Source organism: Heteronotia binoei, chromosome 9 (genome assembly GCF_032191835.1).
Source record: "Heteronotia binoei isolate CCM8104 ecotype False Entrance Well chromosome 9, APGP_CSIRO_Hbin_v1, whole genome shotgun sequence".
In the NCBI taxonomy this organism is placed as follows: Eukaryota; Metazoa; Chordata; class Lepidosauria; order Squamata; family Gekkonidae; genus Heteronotia; species Heteronotia binoei.
The window spans coordinates 48,146,701-48,168,105 of record NC_083231.1 but is presented as its reverse complement, the minus strand read 5'-3'; the positions used below and the strand labels follow the sequence as shown (position 1 = coordinate 48,168,105).

The 21,405-nt window shown below is 41.2% G+C and overlaps 1 protein-coding gene across 1 annotated transcript in view; it reads left to right on the top strand.

The window, feature by feature from the left end:
• TLL1 (tolloid like 1) overlaps window positions 1-21,405 on the top strand; it is a 191,454-nt gene that overhangs the window by 141,142 nt on the left and 28,907 nt on the right. Inside the window, exons 9-10 of the mRNA XM_060246563.1 lie at window positions 3,593-3,708; window positions 14,436-14,538. Coding sequence (XP_060102546.1) covers window positions 3,593-3,708; window positions 14,436-14,538 — 219 coding nt within the window. The remainder of the gene's footprint in view (window positions 1-3,592; window positions 3,709-14,435; window positions 14,539-21,405) is intronic.

Sequence of the window (21,405 nt, the reverse complement as noted above, 5' to 3'; positions counted from 1 at the left end):
TAATCAAAGCAAATAAAATAGATCCTTGACTTAATGTTTGATGGGGTCAAAGCAAAAGGAAAAAAAGGAAGGAAGGAAGGAGGACAAGTAATGAATGTGGGGAAATTCAACTTTGTGTACTTAAAAAGCAAAGCATGCCATCACTGTATAAAACAGTAAACAGTGCCCAGACAGACAGACAGATACACATATGAAGTTAATAATTACATAATTAAGTCTCATTAACAGTGAGAATGATTTAAAAAAAGATGTTACCAGGAACGGAGGAGAGAGGTAACCACATGCACGTGGGGCTTTTTTCAGTTTTTTTGAGCCAGTGTGGTATAGTGGTTAAGAATGGTGGACTCTAATCTGGAAAACCAGGTTTGATTGGCCACTCCTCTACATGAAGCCTACTGGTGACCTTAGATCAGTTACAGTTCTCTCAGAACTTTTTCAGTCCTGCTTATCTCACAAGGTGACTGTTGTGGGGAGACGAAGGGAAGGTAATTGTAAACCACTTTGAGACTCCTTAAGGTAGAGAAAAGCAGCGTATACAGGGCTTTTTTTGTAGCAGGAACTCCTTTGCTTATTAGGCCACACCCTCCTGATGTAGCCAACCCTCCAAGAGCTTACAGAGCTCTTGGTACAGGACCTACTGTAAGCTCTTGGAGGATTGGCTACATTAGGGAGGTGTGGCCTAATATGCAAAGGAATTCCTGCTACAAAAAAAGCCCTGAGTGTATAAAAATCTCTTATTATTATTCTCTTCTGGTTCATCCCTATATTTGCACATTGTTTGTTTGGAATGTGGCTAGTATTACAAATGTAGAATTTTGCTGTATCTTTGTGCAGATCTTGAAACCTTAGTTCCCTTGTATTGTATTTTATGTTTCTTGCATTTGCAGCAGTATGCTTTTTTCATCTGAAGTTTTAAAGCAAATTGTCAGTGAGTCTTTAATTCCATAGCAATCAGCACTGAGGAAATTCAGGATACCAGTGCTATCTGCAGTTTAGTGGAATTACTAATGACTGCAGAGTTAAAAATAAACTGCTGGCAATTAGCTATGGTATTTACACTGAAGATGGCTGGTAATGAATACATTATTTAATACTTTGCTCATCTTTGATTAGATGTTATGTTATATGTGTTTGGTATGGAAAGGGAAACAAAAGATATATATTTTTGGCCAAGCCAGGTTTCATTCTCTATAGATACGCATTGCAGTCCTAAACAGATTTTACATCCCAAGTCCATTTAAGTCAATGGGTTTATAAGGGTGTTATTCTGCTTAAGATGACACTATATTTATTTATTGATATAATATAGAAATATTTGGTTTTAAATACTTTTCACACCAAACCAAAGACATTTAAAACATATTAGACACCATTTGGGCATAGTGGTATTAATTGTATTTAGTATCTAGGGTAGAGCTGAAGTCCATTATTGTCATGTGTTGTTGGGGCTTAACTTCCCATTGTGTGAAGGTCCTTGATTGGAACTCTAGATACTTTTAAAACATTAAAGCTCTACAATAGCTGCAGGAGGGAAGATTTAATGATCACTGCCATTCTATTTCCCTATACTAATCATTCAACAGACAAACTATTAGCTGTTGCAGAAAAAAAGAAAAATATTCATTTGTATCTGGTTTCTTCCTCCCCTTCTGTTGTCAAAATCAATCAAAATTGTTAGAAATATCAGAGGCTCCAATCAGGGATCCCCAAAATAATCTGTAACTTGGTCCTTACATACAATTTTAGATAAGATTTAACATCTAACTAGTTACACAAAATCTAATCTTTTGGCACCAGTGTCTAAAGATTTTCTATATCATTAATAGTCAATGTGGCTTTTGATTATACTTCTGGTTCACTGCTAGAAGCTGTAATCCTGTCTTTTGAAAGCACTGCTGATTGGGTCTTGCTGTCAGAGAAGCAGGGTGATAGTTTCAAATGGCCACCTCATGCTTATGCTCATGCTTATCAGATGAGTTGGCGAAACAATTGATTGAAGGTCAAGGAGATAACTGGCAGTCATATAGCAGTAGTATAGGAACCTGCTTTAATGGCAGAGGTCACTGGTTTCCACTGATAGTTGGTCACAGAAGCAACAAGAGAGATAGTGATCTTAGACTTGGTTCCAAGCAGGGCTAAAGACCTGGTGAGAGATGAAGTTGTTGCCCCAGTTGGGAACAATGACCACAGTGCTATAAAGTTCTGCGTTCACGTCAATGGAAAGTTACCTCAAAGTCCAAAACTGTAACATTTTATTTCAAAGGAATGAACTTTATAAAAATGAATAGAATAGTTAAAAGGAAACTGAAAGGGCAACAGGAGAGTATCAGATCCATAGAGGATGCTTGGAAGTTGTTTAAAACCATACTTACTCAAGCCCAGATAGAATGTATTCCCTGGATTAGGAAAGGCACTGCCAAGCCTAAAAGATTGTCTTCATGGTTAACAATGCAAGTCAAGGAAGCTATAAAAAGCAGAGGAGCTTCTTTTAAAAAGTGGAAGCTCTATCCCAATGAATTGAACAGAAGAGGCTACAAATTCTGGCAAAATAAATGTAAGTTAATGTTTAGGCATACAAAAGTGATTTTGAGAAGCAGGCTGCTAAAAGTATAATGACAAACCTGTATATGCAACAGCACTAAATTTAGCCTCTGAACTAGAAGACTGGAGAGTAGCATATGTTGTACTAATTTTATAAAGGGGTCCAGACGGGAACCAGGAAATTATAGGACAGCCTAACATCTGCCCCAGGCAAATTAGCAGAAAGTGTACTAAAAAAATAGACTCATTAGGTGCACAGAGGAACAAAGCCTGCTGAGGGAAAATCAGCATGACTTCTGCAAAGGGAAGTTCTGCCTCATCAACCTTGGGGAGTTATTTGAGAAAGTGAACAAGTATGTAGACAGTGGTAAACTGGTAAACATTATATACTTGGTCTTTCAAAAGACTTTTGACAGACAAAAGAAAGTCCTTTTTTACATAAAGAGTGATTAAAATGTGGAATTTGCTGCCAGAAGATGTAGTGTTGGCCACAAGAATAAACAGCTTTAAAAGAAGATTTGATAAATCCATGGAGGATAAATCTATCAATGGCTATTGGCCATGTTGACTGAGGAGACCCTCCACATTCAGAGGTAGTAAACATTCAGAGGTTTTCCTGTGCTTATTTCTTGTGCTTTAAACCATCCTCATCTAACACCCATCCTAAAGTAAAGAAAGGTGAAGTGGACATATTGTTTGTTTCATCATCACAGTAATCTCTTCATTTTTTTTTAGTTCTGTACAGTATATCTGTGGGGGGGGGATCCGTTTTTGTATGCTGTCTTTTTGTCTGATTGACAGTAAAATGATTGACATTTTAAGGACTGCACTAATTTTGATTTGAGGTAAGAGTAAAGTATATGGAAATAATCTCACTTTTTTAGTAGATCAAAAATTTAATGACATTTTTAAAACAATTTCTTTTCATAAACTGCAGTCATTTGATTACATTAATTTCTCTCTGTCCTGTTATTTAATTATAGTGTAGAAGAAATATACTTTGCACCTCATAAGGCAACTTTCAGTATATGTAATATCAAATTTCTTTCAGCATGTGGTGAAACATTGCAAGAATCCTCAGGCAACTTTTCCTCTCCTGGATTTCCAAACGGCTATCCTTCATACACACACTGCATATGGAGAATTTCAGTGACGCCAGGAGAGAAGGTACTTTGCTAGTATTCTCGTGTCAGAGTCACCCTCAGATGAATACTATATTCTTTTGTTGATTGTGTACCTTTCTCTTGTTTTGGTGAATTTCTTTTAATTTAAAAGTTTTACTTCAGTGAATAGTTGAAAAGTTTTAAGATGAATTAATGGGTTCAGTCCTGTGAACTGTTCTGTCAGCTATTCTGCTGCAGTCCATGTTCATAGTGCTGCTTCCATTAATACGGGAAGCATCATATGAAATGAGGATTCAGGTTTTGTATCTAATCCAATTGTTGCCACCTTTAGCATGATGAAGGAGAATATACTCATATATAGATAACTGAAATATGACATGATATTGATGAGTTTTAGACAAAAGAAAATTAATTGATAGCTGTATAAAGAAAGGGACTCAGGTTAATAAAATCAATGCAGTGTCATACTTGCTCAGCCTAAACTACCTGACAAGGCTGTTGGGAGATTAAAATGGGGATGTGAAGGGAAAGCATTTGTAGCACACTAAGCACCTTAGAAGAAAGGTGAATTGAAATGGCATTATCCTTAAAACTGATACTATTTATATTACACACATTTCTGCATCCTTAAAAGTGGGTCACACCCTATATTCTCTTTACACAGTATATTTTAGTGATTTCATAAGCCAAATGTTATAAAGTACGCCATCCATACTGATAATCAGACTCAGTTCTTAGCATAAACTACTATACATTGCAGCTGTTTTTGCTGTCAGTTTTATTTTAAGAATGCACTTCAAATGTTTCCAGTTACTATCATCCACCTTTCTTCTACCATGGAAACAAAGGCAGTATATTTAAGAGTCCCAATCCATGCTCTAACCAGACCCAAACTACTTATCTTTAGCAGAGATACCATAGTTTGTGCCTTCCAACCACACTCTGTGACCAACAATCTTGAACACATTTTACATCAGAGTTTCCTTTTTGGTTATGGTGTTGTCCCAGTGGTGAAGATATGTGATTCATTATTCTGCATGAGACAGCACTGCCACTATTGAATTTGCTTATATAACCAATAATTTCTCAATTGCACTGACAAATGTTCATTGATTGTTTGTCTCATGAGACTTCCAGTCATTCTGTCCTCATGAACTGTTGATCTGTCTTGTCTTTTTATCTGCTGAGTTGCAGAATAGAAGTTAAACTAAATATATATGTATTCTAGACCACAAGTAATGCTTACCACAGTTTTGAAAAAGTAGCATAGGGGTACCAATTCCAAGGTTTATATTTCAGCATTGGGTGCAGTGTACCACAGTTCCTGCTTTAGAAGTTGTTGTTTTTTTGCCCTATCAGCGTAGCCCTCTTGATGTTGAGAGCTGATAGAGTGCAGAACTGGTTTCTCTGGTACTAGAAACACCCAGTCATGCAAGACTGGTATCTTTCAGTGAGCTGGAAAGCACTACGCAGTGTACTATCATTGCAACAAAGAGATGCAAAAACATGGAAACAAAGCTTAGTATTCAAACCAGTATATGTCAGTCTGGGGCTGTTCAGACGCACAGTATAATCAGTTGTCGCTGCTGTTTCACACCAGATTAAAAGTGGCTGATCAGACAGCAACATCTGCCTCCCAGTATTAACTCGTAGTAGCCCCCCCCCCCCCCCCCAAATCCTTCTCGGAACTGGAGTATTTTGTTACCTGCTCCTTTGCAGTGTTCTTTTGAGTTCTCCAGTTCTCATAGTTTCCCTGTCTGGATAGTTCTCGACCAACTTCCGCATGTCTGAAGGCTGTCCTGGAGCAAAAGGAGCCTCAGACATCCGGTTTACGGTTGGCATTTTTTTTACTACTTAGTGATATGCACATAACTGCATAACCACATAATGTTTTAGCCTATGTGCATGTGCGCATAATGTACATTAAAGTGGCGAAAAAAGAACTACATGGTGCCGTCGTGTGGATGGCAGAAGACGTTTTCACCGTGGAGTGATTCGAATTGCAGTATGGCAGTCTGATTGATAATATCTGGAACAAAGATATTCGGAACAAAACCGGATCAGTTTAACACGGACTCAACACAATGTGTGAACAGGACCTCTGATTTCTTTGGAGGAAAGGAAGATACTACTCCGATAAAACAAACAGTAGCTTGCCCATTCCAATGGAAAGAAATAGTGGCTTTGAAATTATCTTTCTTCTACATTCTCAGAAAGGCTGTTTGAAATTAATGTAAAAGAACAAACACAGTTTTTGTAACATTTTTTCTTCAGTTCAGCTAACTTAAACTAATATTTAACTGTGCTTCCATTTAAGAAAAAACAATATTAGTACAGCGGATGCAAGAACACTGGAGATGGTATTTTGAAACAACCAATTTGCACTCAAAAACTAAAGCCTGCCTGTGGTTAAATATATTATCATGACATATTTCCTGCCTAAAATAAAAATAGCCATGACACAGAATTTCTGCAGCTTTTAAGTTTATGAGAGGATTAAACCAATATTTTCCAAGTGTATCAATTTTTAGAGAAAACCCTTAAGCAACCGTCACACAAAGCATTAGGCATTCTTAAGCCTACTAGTGTCCTTTGGTTTCAACCAGCATAACTCACCATTGAATTGCGGCAGTTGGAGTGCGTAAATCCCATTTCATTCATTAGAATTTAAACAGCATAACTATGAACAGGACTGCGAGCCATTTCTGTTTGTAAGGATTCAAAAAAAATTGCTGTCCCAGCACTTAGGGGAAGAAGGCCACAAAGGTGAAGGGTCCCTCCTGTAGCAACCCCCCAGTAACACAATCATGGCCACAACTTTATTGGTTACAGCTGTAAGAAGCCTTGGCACAGCATGGTCCAGCTGGATCCTAACATCGAAAGGTTACGATTGCACTATTTTCTAGGTGCCTAGGGCCTCATTTATATTCAGAGCATGGTGCATAGGAGGAAGGAGTTTAAGACATGGAGGTGTCATTTGTGGTGTTAATGGCTATTTGTGTACACCTAGGATTTTCCAACTGGACAAATAGGTTGGGGAAACAGTGCAGGGAGGATGACTTAAACCCCCTCTCACCACACATTTTAGTCCCAATCACCAAGTGTCTGGGAAGTAGTTTCCAGTGGAGAGTTTGGTGTAGTTTGGTGTAGTGGTTAAGTGCACAGACTCTTATCTGGTTTGATTCCCCACTCCTGCACTTGCAGCTGCTGGAATGACCTTAGGTCAGCCATATCTCTCACAGAGCTGTCCTTGAAAGTGCAGCTTCTGGGAGAGCTCTCTCAACCCCACATACCTCACAGGGTGTCTGTTGTGGGGGAGGAAGGTAAAGGAAATTGTAAGCCACTCTGAGACTGAGATTCAGAATGAAGGGTGGGATATAAATCCAATATAATAATCTTCTTCTTCTTCTCCAATAAAAAGTCTCAGCAGCAGACACCGATGCCACCTGAGGTTTTGGTAACTTGAAAGTCAGCCCTACATTTGCTTTTCATTACATGAATGCAACCAGCACTGAAAGAATTTGATCGTCGCTTATTGGTGAACAAAAGTCACTAAAACAAAAGATCTGATGAAGGTTGATTTACTAAGATTGGTCTGGCTTTTCTAAATTCATTTATAGATAGTGATGGGAAGGAATCACGGGAGAAAGGACACTTGGATTTAAGAAAAGTGTTCTGGATCTGGATACCTTAAAAAAAGACAAGAACAGATATAGCATTTCTGATTGCTGCAATGTTTTTCTTTATGTGCTGGTTGGCTTCAATAATACTTTTTATGAAGGTGTTTTGATCTTTTGAGTATGCAACATGAGCTGAGGAATTTAGTTCACTTGCAGACCCTTGAAACTTGCTTACTATAAGAGCTGCATAGAATAAACATCAGATGTTTGAGAGTCCCAAGACATGAACAAATATTACACACACATCTTTATTAAAACTCGTAATACTTTATTTGCACAGAAAGATAAAATACATATGCATGCACTTTACAATACATTCTAGCATCATCATGTTATAAAGTGAGAATAACAGGGAAAGGCTAGGGAATTATTTTTTTGCACCAATTGGAAAAGGAAATTTATGTACCATATAAATCACTGCCCACCGTTTGCATCGTTATGCATCTCTCTCTGCTTTGACACAGGTTAGTAAATATGGCTCCTACATGAGCTATGAAATTAAGGGGAAACCCTGTGCTGCCCTCTTTAATTCTGTCTCTTCTTCCAGTGGCTCCCTCAGTTCTTGCACTGTCTTTCCCCACTCTAGGTTTCCAGGAGACTTCTGTGGTGGAGGAGCAGAGCTTACAAGCTTGCCTATTTCCTCCTCCTTCCCCACTTCACACATGACAAAAATAGTCACCTGCCTATGGATCAACACTCAGAGGCTGATTGAGGTCCCAATGCTGAGCACACTTACTTGAGAATAAGCCTGTATTATCTCTTTGACCTGTATTACCTCTTTGACCTCTGAAACCATACAATATGTGTGAAAGAGACACATGTGGCTCCCAAGCCACAGTTTGGCTACCCCTGCTTGAAACAATCCTAGGATCTTGGATTTTCTTTTTAAAAAAATAATGTCCCTTTTAAAATCTTAGGTGATCCAATTAGGGATGCTGCAAATGTTGCCACAAATGAATTCACCAGGTGAATTTACCATAACTGAAGACAGCCAATTTGGTAAGCTGACTTGCTGCTGGCCAGCACCACTTGCAGCTAAAGACAATTGGTCTGCTCTCTCCATTGCAAAAGTGCAAATAAAACAATGAATGGATCACATAAAGCAAGGGAATGGGTCAAACACAGTGCCTAAAAGTAGAATGAGCTGCATTCCTTTTTCCTAGGATTATGCCTCATTAAATAAAATGGGACTTACTTCTGAGCAAACCAGTTAGGACTGTACTCTCAAGTCTCCAGTGTCTGGAATGACAGCTCCCAGGCTACAATGATAGTCCCTGGGATAGGACTTGGAAGTAAGTCCCATTTAATTCAGTAAGGTTTGATATTGAGGAAATGTGCATGGGATCTGGCTGCAAAATTACTTTCACGCATATGTTTTAATGAATCTTTGAGACTTCGATGCTATGTGTGACTACAGTAGTGGGACAAAATAGGGAAAGGAAAATGGAACACATTTGTAGTAGACAGTGTAAGTTTTGCAGTTGTGCATTGCAGACCAGTGTAATATTCATAGGTGAAAAAACTTGCACTTGTAATAGGCATTTCAAGTAGTTTTTTTCCTCTCCCGCTTGAAATAAAATGCTACTTAAGGCTCAGATGAAAACAGAGAAGAAAAACAACATACCCACCAAGTACTGGCTCAACATTTATCATTATTATAAAAATGCACTATCTATTACTCTCATCCAATAGGGTTTTCAAAATTGCCCTTAGTGCAGATGGCTGTGTGGGATGCAGGAAATTGTTTTTACTCTAGACACCAGTGTGAACTCATTCTTTGCTACTGTGTGGGGTGATCCTACGCATGTTTGCTTGGAAGTAAGTCCCACTGTGCTGAAGAGGACTTATTTCTCACTGAGCAGGCATAGAAATTCAGTTGTAGTCATATCTATATATTACTAATGTATTGCCAATACATACATTGGCAATACATAGTAAATATACACTGTATATAGTATATTAATTCTGAGGTAAAGTGAAATGCTCTGGAGCCAAATGCTATTTAAGCAGTTCTAGTGTCATTGTCTAAAAATATATGTTATTAATGAATACAATCTGTTCTGTTAATGATGACTAACGGCATGAAAATTCCAGATTTTCATTTCTGCAGAAAGAATTCAGTCAACAAATGAACAGTTTCTTCCTCTGCAGAGGTGTCATTTAAAGATAGCGGGGGATGCAGTGTCACTCCACTTTTCTATTTCAGAGTATATGTGCACTTACCAAAGGAACAAATCCATTTGTTCCAAAGAGAGATCCACTAATTTTGATGAAATTCACGGGGGGTTGTGAAGAGTAGAAAGCAGGGGGTTTAAATGGCTCAGAGCCATTTAAACTGCTGCTTTCTACTCCCAGCTGTTTGGTTTAATGTCTCAGAGCCATTTAAAGCCCTTTCTACTCTTCACAAAAAGCAGCAGAAAGCAGAAAGATTTAAATGGCTCAAGTACTGATTACCAACTGATTACAAACTAGCATATCAGTTTGTGGTTCAGTTCATGATTCAGTCATGAATGACAAACAAAGTCACAAAAATATGGTTTGTGCCCATCCCTATCTACACGGTCACTGAGAACGGGGCAAAGAAAATTACTTCTTCTCCAGCTGTGATAAACAAGAGATAACTTTATTTTGTAGCAAGATAAGAATCTGCAAGGGGAAAACTCACTCCATAGTTCATCATGGTTCAGGCAACTGATGGAATGCCAAAGAGTCAGGCCTCCTCTGGCTATACATACCTTTATTCTGAGTGAGGCCCACCCTAGCTCTGATCAGTGAGAAATCATTGTATAGTACCCATGCTGTTCCTTGCCAAGCATTTATTGACGCTCAAAGGAGGTGTTCCATTTCCTTCCTCCCTAGGTCTCTGAATCATGGCTAATGGGTACCCTCCAAAGAGTTCTTGAATCAGTTCAATGAAAGCATCATAGACCTCAGGTACTGGTCTGAGAACCTGCCATTCTGCCTTTGGACTGATGCCTCAGTCTGCTTACCTAAGCCTTATATTAAGAACTTAACCTACTTTACCTGCACTGATTCTGCCACCAGATGAAGTTGATACCTAAGGTAACTGATCCACTAAGGCCAGGAAAAGTCTGCCACTATGGTCTTCAGACTGATTCAGGCAAAAAAAAAAAAAAAAGCCAAAAACTGGTTGATGCCAGTTGGGCTAGAGAGGTAAAAACAAACAAACAAAAAAACCACCCTTGGTCAGCTCCAAAAATGACCAGCATGTGCCTATTCTGGAACATTAGGAGGAAGGGTAGGTGTTGTTGAAGGTAGGAAAAACAGGCAGCAGATGCAGTTATGGTACTTTAAATAAACCTTCACTTGATCTATACCCCATGCAAGGTATCTGCTTGCATTGTTGTATCAAGACCCACTGGCCCCTTCTGTAGTTTGTTAGCAGTCTCAACACTCTTGCTTCACTCTTTGTTGGATATTGAATGGAGTAGCATCGTGTGGATATTATTTTTTCCTTCTCCAGAGCATGTGGAGTTTTAAAAAAAATTCTTATTGTTTCCAGAATTTAGTTATCAGATGAAGGAGGTTCCTGCATTCTCTTTCAGCACCTCAAACTAACCTTCTTAGGACAGTTTTAGCATCTAAGTCTTTGTTTTGGAAAACCTCCTATGGGCCAAACCAGATACATGCTAGAAGTTCATTCTTTGAAATTCTGAGTGCTGTTTTAAACTCAGTTTTAAGGTGTGGAAGGGCCCATTCAAATAGGTACGGCAGTGCATTGGAGGGTAGACCTTAAGCCTTTGCTCTACAGTTTTCCAGGCCTGGTAGCCCTGGAGAACATCTGTTTTCACTGTTGTTGTAACATTAAACTAACATTTAAACCCCTCCCTTCCCCATACATTGTTATTATGATCCAAAGTGAACACTTCAAATAGAACTTGAGTTTTTTAAAAGTACAGATTTTTGTTTAGTTAAAAAAGTGCACACATCTGGTTTGGCCCTGATATTCTGAAAAAAAGCGGGGGTATTGCACCATACCATAGAGTATTTTTTTCCTTTCCTTTTTCCTTTCTATTTAGACATTAAATCATCCTTAAGAAACTGAAATGTCTTCTCTCTTCTTTTTTACACAAATGCAAGGTGCTCATAGAAATAGAAAGTCTGCACATAGGCTTTGTCAGTGATGCTCAGCTAAGGCATGTTGTAGTGGTACAGTCTGTAATGCTATAAAATTGTGCAGCTGGACTTGGAACATAGAATATCATTATAATATGCCCTCCAGACTTAAGGACTCTGCAGGAAATCATAAGTCACTTTGGCCTAGCCTTCATCATGAGCTTCTTGTGAACGTTAAGATCCTTATTAGAACTCTTCATTCATTCACTTTTGTCCTCTGCATATGGAGTAGATAAGGAACAACAGAAGGTATCTTTGGGATCATAGTGCCCTCCACTGGATATTCTCTCATAAATCCAACAGCCTACCTACAAGCCTACTCAGAGGTCAAATCCAGAGCCTCCCAAGGTCCTTTCTCATTACCATTGGCTTCATCCTCATCCATGAAGAGCAAAACAAATGCATTTTTTCTAATGAAGCATCAGATGATGATGCTTAGTATTTTTAAGTTGCTTCTTGGGTATTCAGAGTGTTTTACCTCCTATGTAATAATACCCAACAGTCATAAGTCACATTAAAAAGAGGCATTGCTGTTCCCATCTTGCAGACAAGGACTTGAAGCCAGTTCATGGCTAAGGTGAAATACAAAGACTATTTTCTTTTTCTTCACCTTTAATAGACTGACATAATAATAATAAGAATCTATAGCTGTAATTTACCTCAACCTTTTCATTAGGCTCACAAGGATGGAGATAGTGGTCTTTATTTCTTTATGACATGATCAAATTTAGGGAGAATCCTTTTCCCATCCTGCTGTCACTCCACTGTATCTTTGCAGTTTCCAAGAGTGGTTTTTCATAGGAGTATTTCCCCTCCTCATCTTAATTTACTTTCAAGCCTTTAAAAGCAGAAACATCTTCTCTGACTTTTCCCCTCCCCTCCCCTGGCAGGCTAATTGGTCCATTCTTATTGGTAAGTTTCACACTATGCATGTCTTCTGAAATAGGAGATTAGGAAAGTAATTACCTTTTCTGACTCATTTGTAGGAACATCAAGTTAGCTTGGTTGATTAAGATGCTGGGCTATTGCATGCAAGGTTTTGGAGTTCAATTCCTCTTTCAGGGAATTTTGTATTTGTAAAAAAGGTTTCCTTTTTTTATTGTTCTGTAATTGATATTGATCTATGCTTCTTTTTTGTAAAACCAAACTTTGATATAACTTTTGTATAAGCATTATTTAAGTTCTTGTTTGTAACATTTTTTTTAACAATAAAATTGAAATTAAAAAAAAGGTTTCCTTTTAAATTGACTCTGACCACAAACATTTCAAATGTGAGAATATTGCTACAGAACCTATTTTGTGGTGGCGGCAGCCTGTTTTGTTTTGTTTTTAAAGTCTGGTCCATCTCAACATCTTGTCTTCCCCTTTTGCCATCTCATTTCTAAATAACAATGGGGGGACTCAGACACTGACATTTCCACTTCCACCCTCATGAACCGCCTCCTCTCCAGCCAAGTGGTTGGAGCCCGTTAGGGGAGGGTGATATAAATTTGATAAGATAAATAAAATAAATAAATTGACTCTCAGTACATTTTTAAAGCAGTGCCTGCCGGGTTTTTTTCTCCAGCAAACTCCTTGACTACTGATGGGAATGGGGCACTTATGGCAACCCCACAGTAAATTCAGCTGAAAAAAATCTCCTTTTTAAAGGCGTGCCCAATGGGAAACTAACCAATCAAGGAAAATCAACCCAGAAAACTACCTAGTTTTTCTTTTTGGTATGCAGAATATATATACCACAATTCACAATAGAAATTGGAGAGAGAGAGAAAGATACAGAATGCAGGCACAGCATTCAAAGTAAACCCCAACTGACTCGTGTTCAGTGAAATTCAGAAGTAAACTGTGTATGCAGAATGGACCTTTGTTAAACTGACTTTAAGCTGGGATACTCAGCTTATATGTCTGTACATGATCTTCAGCTTTCCTTTATGGCAAATGCCTCATTAGTTGAACATAGTGGTCTCTCTCTGGTATAGTAATTAGGCACTTTGTGTAAAGTTTCATCCACTGAAGGCCTGTCCTATTTGTTTGGGGTCAAAAATAATATTTTTCCTGCTTCGTCTTACTACTTTTAAAATCTTTTTTTAAAGTGCTATGAAGTTGAAGCAAAAGCATTACTATGTGTGTTAACAAATGCAAATGTTCATCAAACAGTTCTTTGACAAATCCCTCTCCAATGTGGGGGGTTCGATCTTTGGAGGAAGAAATTGATAAAATTATGACTAATATTTATATGACAATTCCAGCATCTCCTCTTTCTCTTTCATTTCAGCCACCCACAAAGATTTCTTTCACTGCTTGTAACATTTGCCAAGTCCTGCAGTCAGGCAGCAAAGGTGCTGCTGATCCTGAGACTCACATGCCACTTGTCCACATAGCATATGTGGAGTAGCTGGCACCTGCACAACTTTTCAATGCACACACTCTCCTACAAAATTACACATTCTCATGCATGTGGGCATGCAGTCAGATATATAGCTTTGGTCATTAATCCTATACTAGAAGTAGAAGAGGGCGTACCTGACTCTTCCAGCTCCCCCCAGTAAAAAACTGATCTTAAAGCAAACCGCAGTTCTGCCTCAGCTTCTTCTTTACAAAATCAAGTGGGCTGATGGGGCAGCGGGAAGTAAATTAAATTTAAATTAATAGAGAGGGCTTTTGCCAAGAGGTATCCAGTCCACCCAGGAAAGAGAGGGCTTTTCTCACATCATCAGGATCAGCTTTTTTCACGGCTTGAGAACCTAGGCTCTAGGCAGATTAGCTATTTACTTTCTACATATATAGCTTTGTGTTATCTGTGTTCCCTTCCATAAAAAGCACAGAGCGAAGCAGATAAGAATTCTAGCACTGCCTACTTTTTAGTCATCATGCTGGTGAAACTAACTTTTTTTCCTGCTTAGAGTATAAATGAAATTAATTGTATGACATGCTTATCCCCTTTGTACTCCAGATTGTCTTAAACTTCACTACAATGGACCTCTATAAGAGCAGCCTCTGCTGGTATGACTACATTGAAGTAAGAGATGGCTACTGGAGAAAATCATCCCTGCTTGGTATGAACCATATTTTAATTATGAGATTGTGGTATTGGTATGAAAACGAGAAGTAATAGCAGAGCCAAATGATCTGGGTTTTTTTTAATCAGACATACGCTAAGGTTGAATGTAGATGATACTTCCACCAGTTTCCCTTTGTGCTTCATTCTAGGGGTGTGCAAAAACAAAAAAATCGAAATTGATTGCATTCGGAAATATATGGGGCCAAAATATTCAGAATACCATATATTTCCGAATACCGGTACTCGGAATAGCCGTATGTAGGTCTGTTTCCGAATATATGGCCCCATTATACTCTATGGCCATTGAAATCAATGGCAAAATAGGGTATATTGGAAGCTACCTGGAGGGGAGGGGGTTTGAGGGAAAACCCCAAAATTTGCAGGGGACCTGCAGGAGACTCTCCCCTACAAACCCCCCAAGTTCCAAAAAGATTGGGCCAGGGGGTCCCATTCTAGGGGCACCTTAGAGGGTGCCCCTATCCTACCATTATACCCTACGGGTCATTGAAATCAATGGCAACATAGGGCATAATTAGAGGCTACTGGGGGGGCAGGGGGTTTGAGGGAGAGCCCTCAAAACTGCAGGAAACCTACAGGGGACTCTCCCCTACAAAACCCCTAAGTCCCAAAAAGATTGGGCCACGGGGTCCCTGTCTTTGGGTTCCCCAAAGGCCCATTGCCACCAATGTTGGGGAAAGCACAATTAGCCACTTACTCCACTATAATTGCTGTGGGAAAAGTGGCTCTGGCCAGAGGGGGGTTTGAGGGAGAGGCCCCAAGACTGCAGGGCAGCTTCAGGGGATGCCCCCGCATGCAACCTCTTTGGCCCAAAAAGACTACACCCATCTGTGGGCACCCCAAAAGGAACACTTCTCAATAGTGAGAAATAACCAATTAGAGCCACTTCCCCCACTGTAATTGTCGTGGGAAAAGTGGCTCTGGGGAGCAGGAGGTTTTGAGGAGAGTCCCCCAATCCGCTGTACAGCTCCAGGGCACTGTCCCACACAAAATCCACAAGTCCAAAAAAATATTGGACCAGGGGGTCCAATTCCTGGGGCACCCTAAGCCAAACCTAACTTCACACCAGAGAATCTCTATAGGATCCAAATGCACTACATCCATCTATCTACTCTACGAACCCTGCTGGCCTGGAACCAATATAAATGCAGTTGCCAACGTCACTGCCACACAAGACACAATCTGCTTAAGGTCTGCTCTGCAGACCTGACTGCAGCAAACCCAGATGCCAGCTCTCCAGCCCTGCCCCAAACAACACAGGGAGAGCTGGCCAAGCACAACAAGCATGCTGGTTCTGGGTCTCTCACCCAGATGTCAGCTTCCCCGCCACAGAAAACGCAATCTACAGATGCCAGCTCTCCAGCCCTGTCCCAAACAACACGGGGAGAGCTGGCCAAGCACAACAAGCATGCTTGTTCTGGGTCTCTCACCATATAGATGCCAGCTCTCCAGCCCTGCCCCAAACAACACAACTCTCAAACAAGAGAAGCGGTGGACCGCACCTGGCTCCACATCATTCTGTATCTGACACAAAGCATGAAGCATTTCGACTTACCTTGAGTGATGAATGGTTGGCTGGTCCAGGCTCTTTTGCATTACCCAGGGTGCACCACAAGGAGGTGAGCCAAAGTTGCACCCAAATGAGGAAGATCACAGGGAGGGCCTCAGATTGTGTGAGAGGAAGGGAACCATTCCTTCTCTCTCAGCTCAGCAGCAACATACCAGCTATCACTGTCCCATTAGAGGGACCTCAGCATTGGTCTGGCTGCTGGCTGCCTGTCATCATCACTGGCACCTCCCACTTTCTGCCTCCTGCCCCTTAAAAAAAACAACTGGGTTATCCTGGCTGGGCCTGTGGGTGCTGTCGGTTACAGTTGGGGACTGCAATGGCTCTTTCAGTATCATTAGGCATGTGTGGATGGGGACTGGGGAAATTTGGATTGCTTTGCAGATTTTAAACCAGCATTCACTTTTGGTTTGGGGATGGATGAGGGGTAGGGGGGTGCACTGCCAATCAATCTGTGAGTGAGTTTTTGGACTGTCTTTGGACTGTAGTCTATATTGACTGGGAGAGTGTTTTACAACCACCTTCCAAACACGGGCCAAGAGAGGATGCAGGCACAAGTAGGTGCTCACTTCATTCACTCTCAAAGTCTACGTTTGGGGAGCTGAACAGAGGCAAGTTGACCTTCAGGAAGACCAACTGCTCAACTGTCCAGGGTTGCAGGCGATTGTGATGTGGGCAGACAATGTCGCCCATATGCGAAAAGATGTGCTTGCTCTGCACGCTCGTCGGTGGGCATGAGAGGAACGCCTTGGCTACAGAGGAGATAGCCGGCCGGACCCCCTCCTTCATGACCCAGTAGTCCAAAGGAGACATTTCCTGCGACTCGTTGGGCTCCGAAAGATAGTCCCTCACAATCGCAGCACCCATCTCTGCTCTCAGGGGCCTACCGCTCCCAGAGGGGCAATGAGCCGCCCGATGAGTGTTATCTTGGTACTCTTCTTGGCGTGAGTCTGGTGGGAAGCACTCCCTAGACATCAGTGGAAAAGCAGTGAAAGTGGCAGATGAGCTGCTTCCAACCCCCTCCTCCTCAGCTACCGGCACTGGGCCCGGCCTGATTCTGCAGCGCTCGACCTTCTGGGAAAGCTCGTCTTGCCAGCAATTGAGCTCGTTGGCCTGCTCAGCGATCATGCCCTTAAGGCACAGGTCTAACATGGTCGCCATCATGTAGACCTTATCCTGGGTGAAAGTCTGAAAGTGGACCTCAAGCCCTTCCTGCAGCCTAACAACCAGGGTGCACACCGCTGTAAGAACATCTGCACGATCTTGAGCTGGCACTAGAAACGCCAGGTCCTCACGGGCCATGTGGACCATGGGGACGACCAGTGCGATGCTCGCCGTGTCAGACGAGAGCATTTCTGTGTGGGTCTTGAAGGGCCCAAGAACCTCCACAGTCTGAGAAATGACCACCCAATCCTCTTGGGTGAGACAGTTCTCATCCCAAAAGACCCTCGTCTCAGAGGCAAAGGCATTCAGGGCTGCTCTCTGCTCCATCATGCACTCCAGTATGGCACAGGTGAAGTTCCAGCGTGTGCTGACATCACTGATCAGGCGGTGCCCTGGCTTCTGCAGGTGGTTCCACATCCCCCCCCCCGGAGTCAGGTGGGCAGGGTCCCGCCCACGACTGCCCTGGGCCCTGCACAGCTGGCACTGCGCATAGCATGGATCCTTCGTAAGTCAGAAATGCTTCCAGACTTTGGAGGTGTACGGACGCCCAAGCTGACCAGCAGCTTGGGTGTCTGGAGCCACCTTCTGTGAGGTACCTGGCTACAGTTTTTAAAAGGCTACGTTGAGATGAAAGCAATCCTTGTTATATCCTCCTAGTTAAACTTCTCCTAACTAGATCCTGGGACAAACCGGATTTCCTTGCAAATTAGAAATCAGGAATCCCCTACAACTAGAGAGCAGCTGAGGTTTACCCTATGGAAATCTAAGGATGCACCAGCTTTCAGTGGCTGAAAGCAAGATGCGCTGTAACCCTAGTCTCTTTAAAAAGGGAGGCTGATATGGCCTAGTAGTCATGCTGCCTTTTATGAAAAACCTAAAATCTTTTTAAATTGCCCCTATCTGGCCTAGTTGAATTTGGAAAAAAGATAAAGCCCTAAACTGGATTAATTTTTTTTTTAATTTCAAAAAACACAATCCCTAAAAACACCCTTATTAGTGGGGCAGCCTATTTAGTTGCCCTAGCCAAACCAAAAGCACCCTCAGACTCCAAAAATAACTCTATAAAAACATGAAAGTGACCCACCCCAAACAGCCTTCACACCAACCAGAGGTAATTTAAAAAAAGCAAAACGTGAGAGAAAGAAACTTAACTTTTAACCCCCCCCCCCAAAAAAAACAGAACCAGGAAAAGCGACAACAGGACAGGATGCAAACCCAACAACAACAGATCCAAACAGATCACTGAGAAAAGGCCAAGAAACTCAACTGTTTAAAAAGTGACCTTTTTAACAATAAAAAACCTCAGGCCAAATCAGTCAACAACAACACCCCCCCAAACCAGAACCAGAAAAAGGGACAACAGGACAGGATGCAAAACCAACAACAACAGATCCAAACAGATCACTGAGAAAAGGCCAAGAAACTCAACTGTTAAAAAAGTGACCTTTTCAATAATAAAAAACCTCAGGCCAAATCAGTCAACAACTCCCCCCCCCCCCAAAAAAAAAAAAACAGGAAAAGGGACAACAGGACACAATGCAAAACCAACAACGACAGATCCAAATCACTGAGAAAAGGCCAAAAAACTGACCTTATTAACACTGAAAATTAGGCCAAACAGCCCCTTCCCCCCAAGAACCAGAAGAGAAAAGGAACAACAGCAGCACAACACAGCAGCAACAAATCAAACACAGAATCCTTTTAAAACAGTAAAAAACTTGACTTTTAACAATACAGGAACTTTACCAACCCCTCCCCCCAAAAAAACCTTCACCCTAACCCCAAGAAATCCAAGCCACCCAAATCAGGAAAAGTAAAAGGACAATGCACTTTTAAAAGTCCTCTCACTAAAGTAAGATATAGGTAAATTGGCTACCCCCCCCACCCCCAGCAGAACCCCCTAACTCCAAATAAGCTACCCAGTACCCACTCACCCAAATCTGGATAAGTAAAGGGACTTTGAGTCTTATCCTTACTAAAATAAAAACAAGAACCCCAAGACTGTCTTACCTTAGATGTCTTCTCTTCTCCAGGCAGGTCAGGAAAGGCTGAGAGAGAGCAGGAGCAGCTGAGGCCAAGGGCCAGCGCAGCACAATCTCTCTCTCACACCAACACCAACACAGCAGCAATGGAATGGAGTCCAGCCAGGCAGACTCCTTAAAAAGGTTCTCTGGCCCTACACAGAGCAGTTTCAAAAAAATACCACTGCTCTGTGATTGGCCAGAGAACACTGTTTACTTGGATACCCAAATAAACAAAAGAACAACAATGTTGCTGATGGCTGGGGATTAGCCCAGCCATCAGCTACACAACAGCCCTGCAAAGCATGCATTTGCAATGCATTTTGCAAATGCATGCTTTGGATTGGCTGCTGGGGCTCCTCTTCCCCTCTCCCTCCCTCCCTGATCCCAGGGAGGCTATGGGAGAGGCGGGAAAAGGCTTCCAAAGGTGGGAAAGGAGGCAAGCAGCTCCCCTGAGGCTGCAGAAGCTCCTTTCCCGCCTTTTCTATGGACTTCCGTATGCTTCTGAATATTGATTCGGAAGTATACGGGACGCCATATACGGCTCCTGTATAATGGCTTCCAATTGGATTCATATAATTGGAATTATATGCAGTGCCACATATAATTACTCTTAATTTATTTATAGTCTGCCTTTCTCACTGGGACTCAAGATGGATTATGCAGTGTATATGTAATTCTGTATATGTAATTTAGTGTATATGTATATGTAATTCTGAATATGGCCATAGATTCAGACTGATATTCAGACAGAATATGGCCTTGTAAAAAGATGAGAAATATTTCTGCAAACTTGGGAGGACACCCAGGGTTGCAGAAAAACCTTATACATCTAAAACATGGAGGGAAGTATTACCAAAAAACCCCACAAAACCCCAAAGAAGTGTTGTCTGCAGTACAGGCACTGTAAAAACAAAATGAATCTTGGCTGCCCTTGCAAAGGCCCATCTTCTCCCAAGAGGGGGTGCTCGTGAGCAGCTCTGTATCTCTCACTCTCTTTGCAAGACCATTGGAGGCTCGAGGTGGCAGAGGACGGAGCACATGGTCTGGGAGCACGTGGCTGCCTACTACTTCCCCTCTGCCAGAGACCGTTTTTTGAGCTGGAGCCCTAGCCAGGGCAGCTGGAACTGCATTCCTGTGCATTTCTGCTCAAAAGAACAGAAGCCTGCTCAAAAGAGCTGTCTGTAAGACATATCTGTTCAAGCAGGCTTTTAATAACTAAATGGAGGTACTTTTAACATCTATGGGGGTGTGTACTATCTACCCCACAATATCATCACTAAATAAATTCAAAATAGACAAAACGCTATTTGAACTGTATTTAAACTATTTTAATGTTTTAATAATTTTTTTTTGTTGTAATGTGAATCTGTCATCGAATTGTGACTGTAATTAATTTATTTATTGCACTTGCATCCCGCCCTGAGCCCGTTTGGGGAGGGCGGGATACAAGTGCAGTGAATAAGTTAATTAATTTTAAAAGCCCTAGAACTAAAAATAGTTAGTGCACTAGATGACTGAAAATAACCAGAGTTTGCTTGAAAATCCTGATTTGCCTGCTGCCCATGACAGCTAATTGTGGCTGGAAAGGGAAGGCAATTCTATGCCCTGGGGACAATGATAGTGAATTAGCATGGATTCAATGGGGATTCTTGCATTCAGGAAAAAGAACCTGCCAAATTTACATTGAATAGGATTGACTAAATGTGGTACAAGTTGCATTTAGAATCGTGGTTTGTGGCCTCCTACTAAGCAGAGTTAGTGGAGTGGCTAGCATTTGAAAATCACACTGAATGGAAACTTCTTTATGCCTGAATGCAATCTCTCAGCATAGCATATCAGCATGAGGAAACTAGATACTTTTGTCTCTACTGTATGTGAGGCATACACATTTTCACAATACATAATATGGGAAGTGATTTGTAATCACCCCAAAAGTCTTTAAGTTATATATACCAATGAGTATGCAGTGAGAAAAAGACATTTGTCACACACACACACACACACTTATTATTTATTTATTTAATTAGATTTATATCCCGCCCTCCCTGCCAAAACAGGCGCTCTCTCTCTCTCTCTCTCTCTCTCTCTC